Source organism: Neoarius graeffei, chromosome 1 (assembly GCF_027579695.1).
Source record: "Neoarius graeffei isolate fNeoGra1 chromosome 1, fNeoGra1.pri, whole genome shotgun sequence".
In the NCBI taxonomy this organism is placed as follows: domain Eukaryota; kingdom Metazoa; phylum Chordata; class Actinopteri; order Siluriformes; family Ariidae; genus Neoarius; species Neoarius graeffei.
Genome location: NC_083569.1, coordinates 73384625 through 73400824, shown reverse-complemented (window position 1 = coordinate 73400824; position 16200 = coordinate 73384625). Strand labels below are relative to the sequence as shown.

General features: G+C 40.7%; 1 protein-coding gene across 2 annotated transcripts in view; it reads right to left on the bottom strand.

The window, feature by feature from the left end:
- col4a6 (collagen, type IV, alpha 6) overlaps window positions 1–10700 on the bottom strand; it is a 221439-nt gene extending 210739 nt beyond the window's left edge. For both annotated transcript variants that reach the window (XM_060923953.1, XM_060924036.1), the window contains exons 1-3: window positions 10611–10700; window positions 10379–10454; window positions 10190–10235 (exon numbers count right to left, since the gene is read on the bottom strand). In XM_060923953.1, the coding sequence (XP_060779936.1) occupies window positions 10190–10235; window positions 10379–10389 (57 nt within the window). In that variant the 5' untranslated portion in view covers window positions 10390–10454; window positions 10611–10700. The remainder of the gene's footprint in view (window positions 1–10189; window positions 10236–10378; window positions 10455–10610) is intronic.
- Between the last annotated feature and the right edge of the window lie 5500 nt (window positions 10701–16200).

The window sequence follows — 16200 nt, the reverse complement described above, 5'->3', positions numbered from 1 at the left end:
AACAACTTAAACTTAATATAATAGTGTACTTTATATTATAATCAAGCATGTCAAGCCTACTGTCACTGTGTAACCTGTCTCTCTGAGTTGTAGACTAACTCAAGCAGTAGATCACTTCACTCATGGTTCTCTTGCTAGCCCCGCGCCTCGGGACGAAGAGCCACGGTGCTCGGCTTAGGTTTCACTTTGCAGTGGCTGTGTCAAGGCGTGTTATGCTTTGCAATAAAAAAAAAAAAACACAACATTGGTACAAAGCAAGCCCATTCACTTTTTTATGCTGATAAGAGAATTACAATGGTTTTTCATGTGAAAAAAATGTGCGATTAAATTGCGATTAATCGCGAGTTAACTATGATAGTCGCGACATTAATCGCGATTAAATATGTTAATCGCTTGACAGCACTAATATATATATGTATGTATGTATATATGAGTGTTTAGTCTACGTCTAGTTCATATCTAGAGTGTTTATACTGTTTATATTGTCTGTTTGAGTGTTTAGTCTTTGTCTAGTTCTTATCTAGTGTTTACACTGTTTATATTGTCTGAGTGTTTAGTCTTTGTCTAGTTCTTCTTATCTAGTGTTTATACTGTTTATTTATACTGTTTATATTGTTTATCTGAGTGTTTAGTCTATGTCTAGTTCCTATCTAGAGTGTTTATACTGTTTATATTGTTTGTTTGTTTTTTCAATTATTCTATATTTATTTTTATTTATTGCATTGCCTGTTTGCACCGTGGGTCAGAGAGGACTGAAATTTCATCTGTGCTGTATGTCGAGCATGTATAGCATATTTGACAATACAGTTGACTTGACTTGACTTAAAGTACATAAAACTGGAAAGTTGGTCATTTTTAAACATTTTAGTTTTGCAGACCAACCATGAAACATTAACTATGCCTGTTGAACCATATTCACACTTGAGTCAGCTATAGCCTTAAATGATACCACTTCCTGGTGCTGGTAAAATGGTTATTCTTTCCTTTTTCACGAATACTCATTAGAATCAGCAGAATCAAGGAGGTCTATAAAATGAAGAAAGCCATAAAACTTTCTCTTTAAATAGTTATGGCTTTATCTCTTCCTGCATGTTCGCGCCGCAAAGACGTGGCCATTTATGGAGGAAAGGCTTCTCAAGACGTCATGTATTTTCATGGGGTTAAACTATCACCTCATTCCTTGTTATAATTATTCATATCTCATGATACAAATGGAAAGAGAGACAGAAACAGAGAGGGGCAGACAGAAAGGAAGGGAGAAGCTTGGTAAGAGAAGAACTATGTAGATTAAAATAGAGTGAAGAGACACAATCAGCCATATCGGTGGTCTTGCTAGTCATAAAAAAAAAAAAAACAAGACAGATGAATGCTGAGATAAGTACTGGAGCTCATGAAAGATTGAGAATGTAAAGGACAATCTAAAGATCTGATTGTGCGCAGGCTCTAAATATATGAGTTAAGGAACCGTGAGGGGAGTTTTCTGATGTGTTTTCACTGCTAGTGTGAACTTAGAAAACAGATATTTCTGCATGTACAACCTTTAACACAAAGAGCAGAAAGCAACTCCATCTACAGCCATTTAAATGGTGAGCCAACTAAATGAACGTGTTAGAAGTGTTATCTGACTGCAGGATGTTAGAATAGCCTCAAGCAGAACCTGTACCCTCAGGGCAAAGATACATCAAGGAGGGGCTCGAACAAATCACACAGGCATTAGAAAGCCTCAGTTTAACCTGCAGGAATGTTCTAGGAAAGTGACACCTGCAGCAAGAGAGAAAAGCTCTCGACAAGTTCTGCCAGGCAGCCCTGGAATTTTCTGCATCACGTGGGAAGGGAGCGAAGCCTCCAGAGATAAGACCTGAGTGCCTAAACATTTCAGAAACATAAACATCTAAACATCTTGGTTCTGAGGCAGCGATAGCTTTGGGAAAGTGTGAAGTGTGACTGTGATTAGGAATGGTCAGCTTGTCCTTGTTTACTGTAGATTCTCATTTATCTCTCCTCTCTTCCCTCAAGCATGGCTTTCTCAACTGAGCGCTCATGCACCACCGCACAGTCTAGGTGCATGTGTGTGTGAGAATCTGTGTCTCATTCAAAAGCAGTCTTATCATTATCAGGATTCAGATCTTCATTGTGTAACTTGTGATTAAGTACTGGAGCAAAAAAAAAAAAAAAGAGTAGTAAGAAAAAAAAAATCAATATTAAGTAAGTACTCATACTCTAAGTATCCATATTTTCACTAGCACTCACTACGTACCTTAGTAAGTACCCATACTCTCACCAAGTGCCCATACATGTCTATGCTCTCACTAATACTTAGCAACAGTGGGTGGCACGGTGGTGTAATGGTTGGCACTGTTGCCTCCCAGCAAGATGGTTCTGGGTTCGAGCCCAGCGGCTGACGGAGGCCTTTCTGTGTGGAGTTTGCATGTTCTCCTCGTGTCTGCGTGGGTTTCCCCCACAGTTCATGGGGCAGCCATGGCCTGAAGGTTGAGCTGAAGTGCCCTTGAGCAAGGCACCTAACCTCCAACTGCTCCCTGAGTGCTGTAGCATAGCTGCCCACTGCTCTGGGTGTGTGTTTACAGCTTCAGATGGGTTAAACGCAGAGGTTAAATTTTACTCTGTGCTTGAGTGTACGTGTGGCAAATAAAGGCTGCTTGGCTTCATTAGAAACTGTGAAAAACTGAATTAAATGATCTACGTTTATACGATCTACGTCTAGTATAAGCTCTTTTTATTTTATGTTAAATATTACATCTAATCAGCCACTTCCAATCAGATTTTTGTTGATCTCTCAACAAAGTCTACTGTGATAATCAGTCACTATATCAATATCATAACAACATATTACCCAACCCCACTATCTTTGCACATTAGCATGCGATACATTTCTGCGGAAAGCATCTCGTCATGTCCAGAACATGTCTGCCCATATAAAGGAGTCTGAATATCTCTTCATTATATAATCATTTTAGACAAATATAATATAATAAAAGGCGATAGACATAAATATGAAATACTTTGCAGTTCCAACAACTGACATGCCCAACACCAATAACAAAAACAACAATTTCACTATGCCTTAGCAAAGGAGAACATGAACAGATGTGTGTGTGTGTGTGTGTGTGTGTGTGTGTGTGTGTGTGTGTGTGTGTGTGTGTGTGTGTGTGTGTGGGAGTGATAAAGAGCGTGCTAGGTGAGATAAGATAAAGAAGATTCTGTATATTATCTTATCACACTGCAAAAAATGATATCTTAGCAAGTGAAGATATCTTGAAAAAAGTTAAAACAATCTAGCATTTCCTATTAGAAGAATACAAGACACCAATTCTGAGATTATTAAACCGAGTTCTAGATTGCAACCAACTTATTCTAAGATGTCTTATCAAGTAAAAATATCTGTCCATGCAGCAAGACAATTTCAATAGTATTAAGTCATTTTCTCCTCAAATTCAGTTTTCAGTTTTTTGCAGTGATAATACACAATGCCTTAGAAAAGGTGAGCCAAGCATCTTACTGACATTACTGCGATTGAATCCTGAATAAACCTTATATCCAATCCTCAGAAGGGATACTTAAAAATGATCAAGAATCTGTAGACATACACTCGTATATGGCCAAATATTTGTGGGCACCTGACTATCACACCCAAAGGGGAGTGGAAGGACTCGAGTGACCTGTACAGAACCCTGACCTCAAACCCCACTGAATACCCAGGCCTCCTCGCCTGACATCAGTGCCTGACCTCACTAATGCTTTTGCATCTGAATGGGCAAATCCCCACAGCCACACTCCAACATCCAGAAGAGTAGAGATTATTATTATAGTGGAGGTTATTAACCCCAAATCAGAAAAATAGCCTCAATCAGGCTGTAGCTCATACAGGCCAAGACGCCCATAAAATCGTAAACATGACCGGTGGTGCCACTATCTTGACAACGTTTATGCACACCCTCCTGGGGAACACTGTATGTGAGTTTGATTGAAATCCGATCAATCCTGTAGGAGGAGTAGCCATTTTTATTGTAAATTGTGGACGGGCGACGACGACGGACGACGACGGACAACGACAGACAACGCGTGATCGCACAAGCTCATCTGGCCTGGCCTGTGGCTGGATGAGCTAAAAAGTTGGGACAATATGTTGAAATTGAAATTAAAAAAAAAAAAACTCAAAAACAATTATTTGTAAATAATAGTTGACCTGTACTGCACTCAAAACAATATTACAGCACATTATTTGATGTTTTAATTTAATTTTTTTTCCAAAATGAACAATTATTTCAACGTATTTCAAAAAAATTTGGAACGGTAAAGCATTTAGCACTTTGTAACGTTGCCATTCCTTCTCACAACACTTAAAGATGTTTAGGGACTGAAGACACCAAGTGATGAAGCGTTTCAGGTGTTATTTCGTCCCATTCTTCCTGCAAACAGGTCTGAAGGTGTGCAACAGTACAGACTCATCATTGCCATATTTCTTCTTTCAAAATTCTCCACACATTCTCTATTGGGGCAGAGGGGACCGGCACCCTCTTCTTCCGCAGCCCTGCCTTTGTAATGTGTGCAGAATGTGGCTTTGCATTGTGTTGTTGAAATCTCCCTGGAAAAGATGTCATCTTGAAGGCAGCATGTGCTGCTCCAAAATCTCAGTGTATTTTTCTGCATTAATGCTGCCATCACAGAAGTGTAAGTTACCTTTGCCAAGGGCATTGACACAAACCCATACCATGACAGACCCTGGCTTTTGGACTTGTTGCTGAAAACAGTCTGGGTGGTCGTTTTCATCTATGGTCCGGAGCACACAGGACCTGGAATACTGATTTATCTGACCAGAATACACATTTCCACTGTGTGATGGTCCATCCTAGATGCTTTCGAGCCCAAAGAAGTCGGTGCATCCGGACACAGTTAACATAACGTTCACTTTTTGCACAGTAAAGTTTTAACTGGCATTTATAGATGTAACTCTGTATTTTGGTGCCAAAGTAATCCAGCACCCGTGTGGTTATATCAGATACTGATGAATGACGGTTCCTGATGCAGCGCCATCTGAGGGATTGGAGATCACGGGTGTTTAACTTAGGCTTGCACCCTTGCCCTTTACACACTGAAATTCCTCCAGGTTCCTTGAGTTGTTTAATGATATTATGCACCGTAGAGGGTGAAATATCCAAATCCATTCCTTTCGTTCTTTGAGGAACATTGTTTTTAAACTTTTCAATAATTTTCTTAGGCAGCTGGGCCATAGAAGGTTCACGCTGCACGCTGCATGCTGCACGCTGCACGCGTGTAAAGAAAAGTGGACAAACGTAGCATGACTTGCTCTGGGCCATAGAACAGCGTTCACGTTGCACGCTGCACGCTGCACACTTCACGCGTGAAGCGAGAAATGAACATGCACACTTTTTTCTAGGCGTGAAGATGGAAATTCCAGTCAATGCATGCGGTCACCGCCGCGCCAGCCAATCAGAACGGGTCTAGGGAGATAACTCTATGCTTTCAGGGGAAAACTTCAGAAAAAATATAATTGAATGGTATAATTGAAAAATAGTTCTTCATCGGGATTGTCAAGCAGATTATAGAATGTTCGGTGAAATTCACCACGGGTTTCTCTCAGAAGGAAGTGTTCTCGGCTCCAAATTCTGTTCCTTTTTCTCTTCCTCTGTCTCAGTAAAAGCAGAATGAGGCAATCGTCGTCATCCGAAGAGTCCATATTGTTGGTTACTCGGTCAAAGTAGAACAGACGCAACACGTGAACATCCAAGCATGAAGTTTAATGGCCCAGGGTCCGGTTCTTCACGTGAACGTGTAGCGTGTAGTGTGCAGCATGCAGCGTGCAGCGTGAACCTTCTATGGCCCAGCTGCCTTACAAATTTATCATGATTACAATCGCCTGTTTCAAACCACAGTATTATTTAATTGTTTTACCTCATTACTAGCCCTAATTGCCCTATCCCAAATTTTTTGGAAAGTGCTGCAGGCCTGAAATGCAAGAATGGATGCATATTAACAAATGAAATGAACTTACCCAGACAAAACATGAAATATACTTGGGTTCATATACTGTCTGCAATGAAATATAAGTCAAAGTAAATTTAGATATCACTGCTTTCTTTTTTTTAATTTGCATTTCCCATACCGTCCCAACTATTTTCTGATTTGGGGTTACGGTATAATATGCAAGGGTGGCACGGTGGTGTAGTGGTTAGCACTGTTGCCTCACAGCAAGAAGGTTCTGGGTTCAAGCCCCGTGGCCGGCGAGGGCCTTTCTGTGTGGAGTTTGCATGTTCTCCCCGTGTCTGCGTAGGTTTCCTCCGGGTGCTTCGGTTTCCTCCACAGTCCAAAAATATGCAGGTTAGGTTAACTGGCGACTCTAAATTGACCGTAGGTGTGAATGGTTGCTTGTTTCTATGTATCAGCCTTGTGATGACCTGGCGACTTGTCCAGGGTGTACCCCGCCTCTCACCCATAGTCAGCTGGGATAGGCTTCAGCTTGCACGTGACCCTGTACAGGATAAGCAGCTATGGATAATGGATGGATATATATCCAAGGGCGGACTAAAATGTGGGTGTGATGGTGTCCACAAAATCTTTGACCATATAGTGTATTTTGTCTTCTTATTGCTAGCTCACTTTAAAAAGTAATATAACCTTATGCTGCTACTTATGATGGTTTACAATCACAGTCACATTTGGCTGGGTGATGACCCAGTGTTTGCAAATTCTCTACTTTCACTCCTTACTCTATGGCACATTGCAGAAAAGCACAGATGAACACATCAAGTGTACGTTCAGACCACTTGGTCATGTGTTTTTGGTAGTTACATATCACCTCAAAAACCATTCATGAATCACCAAGAACCATTTCCTTCTGTACCTGGGATTAACTGGGATAGAGATGAGTGTCCTATGCACTGATTTTAAATTCTCGTATTATTATTGGAGAGCCATCAACTTCACTATTAAAAAGTTATTCATTTACACTTATCATATCATGAACAATAGGACTACAGACATCCTTAATAAACAGAGTGAATAAAAAGTATGCCAAGGATTACAGGCCATAAAATCATTATGAAAATATATGAAATCATCATCATCTCCTCCCATGGCCAGAAGTGCATTTTTAAATTATTTTGAATCAAAGATAGCGGCCTCTGGCTTTTTGTGGCAGAACTGCAGGCAAGATCCTGATCGTTTATTTTATTTTTTAGTTAAGAAAGGTTGGAGGAAACATTGGTAAATTCACAAACATTCTGAAAATAAAATTAACAGACAACTTAATGTGATAGATTTTTGGGATAAGTACCCATGTGCAATTAGTTTGTTGGAGCAATCCAAAGTATCCACTAGATTCTTGATAAAGATTTTCCTTACCATGTTTTTATATGACAGACATTTAAGAGATGCCTTTATCCAGAACAACAGACTCAGCAATTTTTACCTAATCAGTACATCTCTGAAGTGGGAGGAAACCCCTGCAGACTCCACACAGAAAGGCCGCCATCAGCTGTAAGGTTTGAACCTGGAACCTTCTTGCTATGAAGCAACAGTGCTAACCACTGCACCACCGTGCCATCTACTGCATGCATATTTGTTTTGTGCTGCATTTATCATTCAACTGAAATCTTAATTGTATTTTTGGATAATGCACTTGATTTATACTGTGATATTATTAACAGTCTTTCAACACCAGTAGGCACAGCCCCTCTTCTGATCCTAAGAACATGTGATTTTATCTCAGTCTTATAATGTCTCACACTATACGTGCATATGGATGGAATGACAATACAAAAAAGAGAGAGAGAGAGAGAGAGAGAGAGAGAGAGAAAAAACAACAACAGCTGGCTATAACATTATGACAGCCCTAATACGGTCTGTTTATACACTTATTACCTGGCCAAAACATCAATATCTTACTATAAAAGTTACCATGACAGAAAGAGCAAAGATCAAAACGACAAGTTTATATTGTCATGTTTTCAGCTACTATGCAACTGGCTGTGACCCAACCCAGATTATTATTATTATTATTATTATTATTATTATTATTATTATCATTTTACATATTCATGAATAAGAGGTTTAAATGAGTGATAGTTTATAGTACTCTATTTTCAGAATTATTCAACAATTAGTAAAGCAACATCAAGCATTAATAATAAGGCAAGACGTTATCTAAAATATGATTCATTCAAATTATCCTAAAAGTATTTCCACTATACCATTTGGCAAAAAGTTGAAGAAACCTCTGCAAACGTACGACAGGACAAAATTTCAGCCGGAGTGAAAGCTGAACATGAATATTATACATTACTCAAAGTTAACAGTTGATAAGTTTTCATCAGTGACAATAACTTGTGACACAGGATTGTTTACTGTAGGCCTTGAAAGTAAAGCTGTGTGTGGTGACAAAATACAAAATACAAAAATGCCCTTTAAGGTGTCAAAGTAATAGTCCAGTGCTGAGTTTCCCCCAAAGCATCGCAGCACAAAGATCATCATTAAATGGTAGAGCGAGCAGCACAATGAACTCTCTCTCTCCTAGTTAAGACACTCTTAGTGTTAAGAGGCTTTTGGGAAACCTGCCTCTGATCATTTCCGTTTGTCAGACCACGTGGATGCTGTAATTTATCAAATCACATACTGTTCTTTACCACTGTATTTTCACATTTGGAATTTAAAAAACTTTGGTTTCATACCCCTTACAGAAAAAACATACTGATGGGTGGCAAGGTGGTGTAGTGGTTAGCATTGTCACCTCAGCGCAAGAAGGTTCTGGGTTCGAGCCCAGTGCCTGACAAGGGCCTTTCCATGTAGGGTTTGCATAGTGTCTGTCTGGGTTTCCTTCTACATCCCAAAAACATGCTGTCTACTCTAAATTGCCTGTGTGTGAACAAGCAAGCTGGCAACTGCTTGGGACCCCCCAAGAGTCAGGGCCTGAGGGCTTATTTATTTTGTTTTTTATTGTTTTTATTGTTCTTTACCACTGTATTTTCACATTTGGAATTTAAAAAACTTTGGTTTCATACCCCTTACAGAAAAAACACATGAATTTCCCATGTATTCCACATGTGGTAACATGTGGAATACATGGTGTCAGATTTTGTAACATGTGTTACCATGTAGAGCACATGTGGAAAACATGTTACCACATGTGATTCACATAAAACTGGGCCAAAACCACATGTTTCCCATGTGCAAAACACATTTTCCACATATTTCACATGTGAGAAATCACATGTGAAGTTCATGTGGTTTTTCTGTAAGGGGCATTTTTCGTTGGTGCCAGATTATTTATAACACATTGGTGATGAACACTGGCCAGAAGGGCCCCCTGGAAATTTTTGCTTGGGGCCACAACAGACTCTAGAATCGCCTCTGTGTATGAATGGTTGTTTCCCAAACCCAGAAATGGAAGGGTTGCGGCAGATTGAGCATCTGGAACTCCAATGAACAGACCCTGATCTGGCCACAGTGCTGGAGAAGAAGCAAGACACTGAACCCCGGGATCAGGATGCTCAAAGCACACAATAACCTGTGTTTGTTTGTTTTGTTTTTGTCGAAAGAGCATCTCAGGAAACCATCTCAGATGGTCATGGTTCTACCACGAGCATGTACACTACCGTTCAAAAGTTCGGGGTCACCCAGCCAATTTAGTGTTTTCCATGAAAAGTCACACTTTTATTTCCCACCATAAGTTGTAAAATGAATAGAAAATATAATCAAAACATTTTTCTGGCCATTTTGAGCATTTAATCGACCCCACAAAATAATGTGATGCTCCAGAAACTCAATCTGCTCAAAGGAAGGTCAGTTTTATAGCTTCTCTAAAGAGCTCAACTGTTTTCAGCTGTGCTAACATGATTGTACAAGGGTTTTCTAATCATCCATTAGCCTTCTGAGGCAATGAGCAAACACATTGTACCATTAGAACACTGGAGTGAGAGTTGCTGGAAATGGGCCTCTATACACCTATGGAGATATTGCACCAAAAACCAGCAGCTAGAATAGTCATTTAGCACATTAGCCATGTATAGAGTGCATTTCTGATTAGGTTAAAGTGATGATCATTGAAAAGAACAGTGCTTTTCTTTCAAAAATAAGGACATTTCAAAGCGACCCCAAACTTTTGAACGGTAGTGTATGGATTTTGATGGTGTGATGATAAGCGAAGTGCACTTACTGCGTGTGTCGAGTCCAGAGATAAGACCAGAGTGAGAACCCAAAGCCTGCAAAGTGAACACAGGGGTGTAAGTGAATCTACTGATCAGCTTCACACCTTCATGAACATGTCGGAACCATCACGCACAGGTTAATATCATGGCAAATAAATAAATAAATAAATAAATAAATAAATGAACAGAACGCATACCAGAGCGCCATGGTGCGGTGCGGGAGTCCAGCTGTGAGTGCGCAGGTCTCCTTCAGATCCGCTCACTGCGCCTCATCTGCAGCCAACACGCGCGCACACGCACACGCGCGCACATACAACACAACAAAGCCAATAAAGTACATGCAGCCGAAGCAGCGCGCGCAGCAGCGGAATAGCTCGGAACCGCAAGGCGGAAGCGCTTTAAGCGAATTTAAAGTGAAACCGAACTCACCGAACTCGCGCGCTCAGATCCGCCGTGTCTCTGCTCGAGCTAAAAAAAAAAAAGAAAAAGAAAAATGCTCACGCGCAGTTTGCTCAGACGCAGGGGGCGTGGCTTAGAGCTGTCACTCACATCGCCCTCAAGTCCCTGCGCGGTGCGCGCGGACACAGCGGAGCGGCACCGCTTCTCTCTGTCCCTCCGTCCTGTTACCGGCAGCTCACCACAGGCGATTCGACAGTCTGTGTGGCCCCAAGCAAAAATTTCCAAAAATAATCTGACACCAACGAAAAGTTTTTTAAATTCCAAATGTGAAAGTACAATGGTAAAGAACAATAAAAACAATAACACACAAAATAAATAAGCCCTCGGGCCCCGACTCTCGGGGGCCCCTGGGCCAGGGGGCCCCAAGCAGTTGCCTGTTCACAAGCTGCGCAGGCACCTTATACAAACCTGCACTGCAAAATAATAATAATAGGGCGGCACCGTGGTGTAATGGTTAGCACTGTCGCCTCACAGCAAGAAGGTCCGGGTTCGAGCCCAGTGGCCGATAGGGGTCTTTCTGTGCGGAGTTTGCATGTTCTCCCCGTGTCCGCGTGGGTTTCCTCCAGGTGCTCCGGTTTCCCCCACAGTCCAAAGACATGCAGGTTAGGTTAACTGGTAACTCTAAATTGACCGTAGGTGTGAATGAGAGTGTGAATGGTTGTCTGTGTCTATGTGTCAGCCCTGTGATGACCTGGCGACTTGTCCAGGGTGTACCCCGCCTTTCGCCCGTAGTCAGTGGGATAGGCTCCAGCTTGCCTGCGACCCTGTAGAACAGGATAAAGCGGCTAGAGATAATGAGATGAGATCTTTAATTCATATTTTTTTCTTGTCCATAACATCTGGAATGTCTATGTGCATAGTCTGCTAGTCTGTGTTTATTTTTACCTCCACCAAGGAGGTTATGTTTTTGGTAGCGTTGGTTTGTTTGTTTGTTTGTTGGTTTGTATGTTAGCAACATTACACAAAAAGTTATGAATGGATTGCTCTGAAATTTTTTCCAGAGGTGTGACTGGGCACAAGTATCAATCCATTAAATTTTGGCAGTGATCCGGATCACCTTCTGGATCCCGGATTTTTTTAAAGGATTCTCAGCGGAGGTCTGCGCTCTCCGAGTGCTTTTCTAGTATTTTATTTTTTAATTTTTTTGGAATGCATGTGTGCTTTAATATTGCATGTTCTATGTGTATGTTGTCAATGTACTGTACATTGAAACTTTTTATTTGCTGCCACCTTGGCCAGGACTCCCTGGGAGAAGAGATAATGTATCTCAATGGGACATTCCTGGTAAAATAAAGGATAAATAAATGTATCTAATATTCCTTATTAGAAGATTATTAACCCAAATATAAGATTATTTAGGGCAGCACGGTGGTGTAGTGATTAAAAGATCCAGGTTCGAGCCTCATAGCCAACCAGGGCCTTTCTGTGTGGAGTTTGCATGTTCTCCCCGTGTCCGCGTGGGTTTCCTCCGGGTGCTCCGGTTTCCCCCACAGTCCAAAGACATGCAGGTTAGGTTAACTGGTGACTCTAAATTGACCGTAGGTGTGAATGTGAGTGTGAATGGTTGTCTGTGTCTATGTGTCAGCCCTGTGATGACCTGGCGACTTGTCCAGGGTGTACCCCGCCTTTCGCCCGTAGTCAGCTGGGATAGGCTCCAGCTTGCCTGCGACCCTGTAGAACAGGATAAAGCGGCTAGAAATAATGAGATGAGATAAGCTTATTTATCTTACTTTTAGAGTCTTTTACTCATTTCAAGCTTTAAATTTTATTATTCTATTCTATTATTTTAAAAAAAGCAAAAGTAGTATATTGGAGTCCTTGTCAATGGTTCTGGGTTCAAGCCCAGTGGCCGGCGAGGGCCTTTCTGTGTAGAGTTTGCATGTTCTCTCCGTGGGTTTCCTCCAGGTGCTCCGGTTTCCCCCACAGTCCAAAGACATGCAGGTTAGGTTAATTGGTGGCTCTAAATTCACCGTAAGTGTGAATGTGAAGGTGTGTGAATGGTTGTTTGTCTCTATGTGTCGGCCCTGTGATGACCTGGTCCAGGGTGTACCCCGCCTCCCACCCGTAGTCAGCTGGGATAGGCTCCAGCTTGCCTGCGACCCTGTAGAACAGGATAAGCGGCTAGAGGTAATGAGATGAGATGGGATAATGGATGGATGGATGGAGTCCTTCTCTTAGAATAATCTTCTCATGAAAAATATTAGATAAATTCACCCATGTTAAAGATATTCTCTCACTGCTTTTCCGACCATTAGGAGAATCCTTGACCTAAAGGTTAAGAAACCAGCTTTGGGATCATAAAGGTTGCCGGTTTGATTCCCTCTACCAGCAGGAATGGCTGAAGTGCCCTTGAGTAAGGCACCTGCTCCCCAGGCTGCTCTCGGTATGTTGTACATTGCTCTGGATTGTGTGCTAAATACCTGCAATGTAATATTTTCTCTTAACAGGATATCAATTATTGCAGTGTATTCCCTCCACTTGGAAAAAAAAAATGAAGGTCACATAGCATGTCATAACAATGAGAACATTTTCTCAAAATTATAACTTAATACCTCATGACCAGATATTAAATCATTATGATGAGAACTTGAGTCATATTTATGAGAAACTTCCTCATGTTTTATTATTATGAGCTACTAAGTCATTATTGAGATAGGATCTCATTGTTATGATATAGGACATTATCATTATGACAAAAATATCTCATTATTATAAGATATTAAGTTGCTATTATGAGAAGTCATATTTATGAGAAACTTGCTCATGTTTCATAATTATGAGATACTAAGTCATTATTGAGAGATCATTATTATGAGACAGAAAGTCATAATTATGACAAAATTATCTTGTTATTTATTATGAGATATTAATTTGATATTATGAGAACTTAAGTCATAAATACGAGAAACCTTTTCATTATTGTGATGGAAACAGGCTTCCATAGATTATAGCAATCATTCAAACATTATATAAATGATTCTTGCACACAAGTAACAATGCAACTTAACCAAACAACTAAGACACACAATTAAGGTAGACTAGATTTAGTAATATCTTGATGGTTAATGATAATTATACTGAAGGTGATGGGCAGTTCAGTAAGAAGAACAGTCAGATACCAGATTTATGCTCCAGATAAATAATTCAGATTGTTAAAATTTGCTGAAAAAAAGATCAGTAGTCAATAACAAGATATAAGAAAGATAACTCATCTACACAGTAATGCATGTATTTGTATCTATTAAAATAGGCTAAACTACACAAAAAATAAAAGATCTCAGATTACATTTATGACAAAGTCCTAAGAGAATCATAGAGGGGCTGAGTTCTCCAGCTTTCATTTGTTAACTCTTTCCAGCAAGTAATCGAATAATAATATTTAACAGTTATTCCACAAAATCGAGTCGTACATGAGCTGATAGCTGACAAGGCGTGTAGCACTGAGTTGGCTATAAGCCATGTATGACGATATTGAGTGTAATAACTGTTTTATTCTAGCCACATTCACTGGATTTTGAGAAATGGAGCATTTTTATTTTTTGCAAATATGATAAATAAAAACTTTACACAAAATGTCCAACAAAATAATTTCCGCTTAGAATGTAAACAAACCTGCGGAATGGCAGTAGCAATTTGTCAAAAAAAGCTATAACAATAATTCTTGAAAAATAAAAAAGATACGTTCTTACCATCAAATAATTTTATTCCATATTTTGTTGTTAGCCCTGTGATGACCTGGCGACTTGTCCAGGGTGTACCCCGCCTTTCGCCCGTAGTCAGCTGGGATAGGCTCCAGCTTGCCTGCGACCCTGTAGAACAGGATAAAGCGGCTACAGATAATGAGATGAGATGAGATGAGATTTTGTTGTTGTCGTGGGGTTTTTTTTAACATTTTTTGTGGTTTTGTTTTCGAGTAGACTTTTTATTTCGTCCTCGGTTGATTCAGCAACACGCTCAGCCATTTTGTTTTTCTCTACTCACTGTATATGAGCTGATAGCCTAGTAGCCAATCAGAGCACACGATTGCTCATATCCAGTGAATGTATATATATATATATATATATATATATATATATATATATATATATATATATATATATATATATAAATGGTGGCACGGTGGTGTAGTGGTTAGCACTGTTGCCTCACAGCAAGAAGGCCCTGAGTTTGAATCCATAGGCTGGCCGGCGAAGGCCTTTCTGTGCGGAGTTTGCATATTCTCCCAGCATCTGTGTGGGTTTCCTCTGGGTGCTCCGGTTTCCCCCACAGTCCAAAGACATGCAGGTTAGGTTAACTGGTGACTCTAAATTGACCGTAGGTGTGAATGGTTGTTTGTCTCTATCAGCCCTGCGATGATCTGGTGACTTGTCCAGGGTGTACCCTGCAGCATCCATTATCTGTAGCTGCTTATCCTGTTCTATAGGGTTGCAGGCAAGGTGGAGCCTGTCCCAGCTGACTATGGGTAAGAGGCGGGGTACACCCTGGACAAGTCACCAGGTTATCGCAGGGCTGACATACAGAGACAACCAACCATTCACACTCACATTCACATCTACGGTCAATTTAGAGTCACCAGTTAATCTAACCTGCATGTCTTTGGACTGTGGGGGAAACCGGACCACCCGGAGGAAACCCACGTGGACACGGGGAGAACATGCAAACTCCACACAGAAAGGCCCTCGCCGGCCACGGGGCTCGAACCCAGAACCTTCTTGCTGTGATCCACATTCACTGGATATGAGCAATTGCGTGCCCTGACTCTACTACTAGGATATCAGCTCATATACAGTAAGTAAAGAAAAACAAAACTATGGGGGAAACCGGAGCACACCCATGGGGAGAACATGCAAACTCCACATAGAAAGGCCTTCGTCGGCCACTGGGCTTGAATCCAGAACCTTCTTGCTGTGAGGCAACAGTGCTAACCACTACACCATATATCTGCCAGATATTGTATTATCCTACTCTCTCCATTCCACTACAAATGTTAAGAATAAAATTCCACCCTGATTAAAGGGGTAGATTTAAACTTCAATTTATCCCTTCTTTATTTCTATAGTGTTTCATATTTTGGATAAGTTTATCATAAAGAATGAACTTCAAGCAGTGGTTCACAAAGTAGGGTCTGTGACTTTTTTTTAATTGTTACACTGGTGGAAATCACAATGCCACATGATCAAAGTTATTATATTTGTTGGTCCAAGCACCAGTCAACTCAGACCTCATGTGAAAATGTCTCAGTGGAAATTTCAAGACTTTCAGAAAGTTTTTATTTTTTATTTTGTTCTTTTTTGAGTCATCGTCTATTTGTTTTGTTTTTATTTTGTTCTTCTCCATTGTGAGCATGGTATTAGTAGTAAACGTATGTATAGACATATGGATATACATATATAATTAATTATATGATATAGTCATAGGGGCGGCACGGTGGTGTAATGGTTAGCGCTGTCCCCTCACAGCAAGAAGGTCCGGGTTCGAGCCCCGTGGCCGGCGAGGGTCTTTCTGTGCGGAGTTTGCATGTTCTCCCCATGTCCGCGTGGGTTTCCTCCGGGTGCTCCGG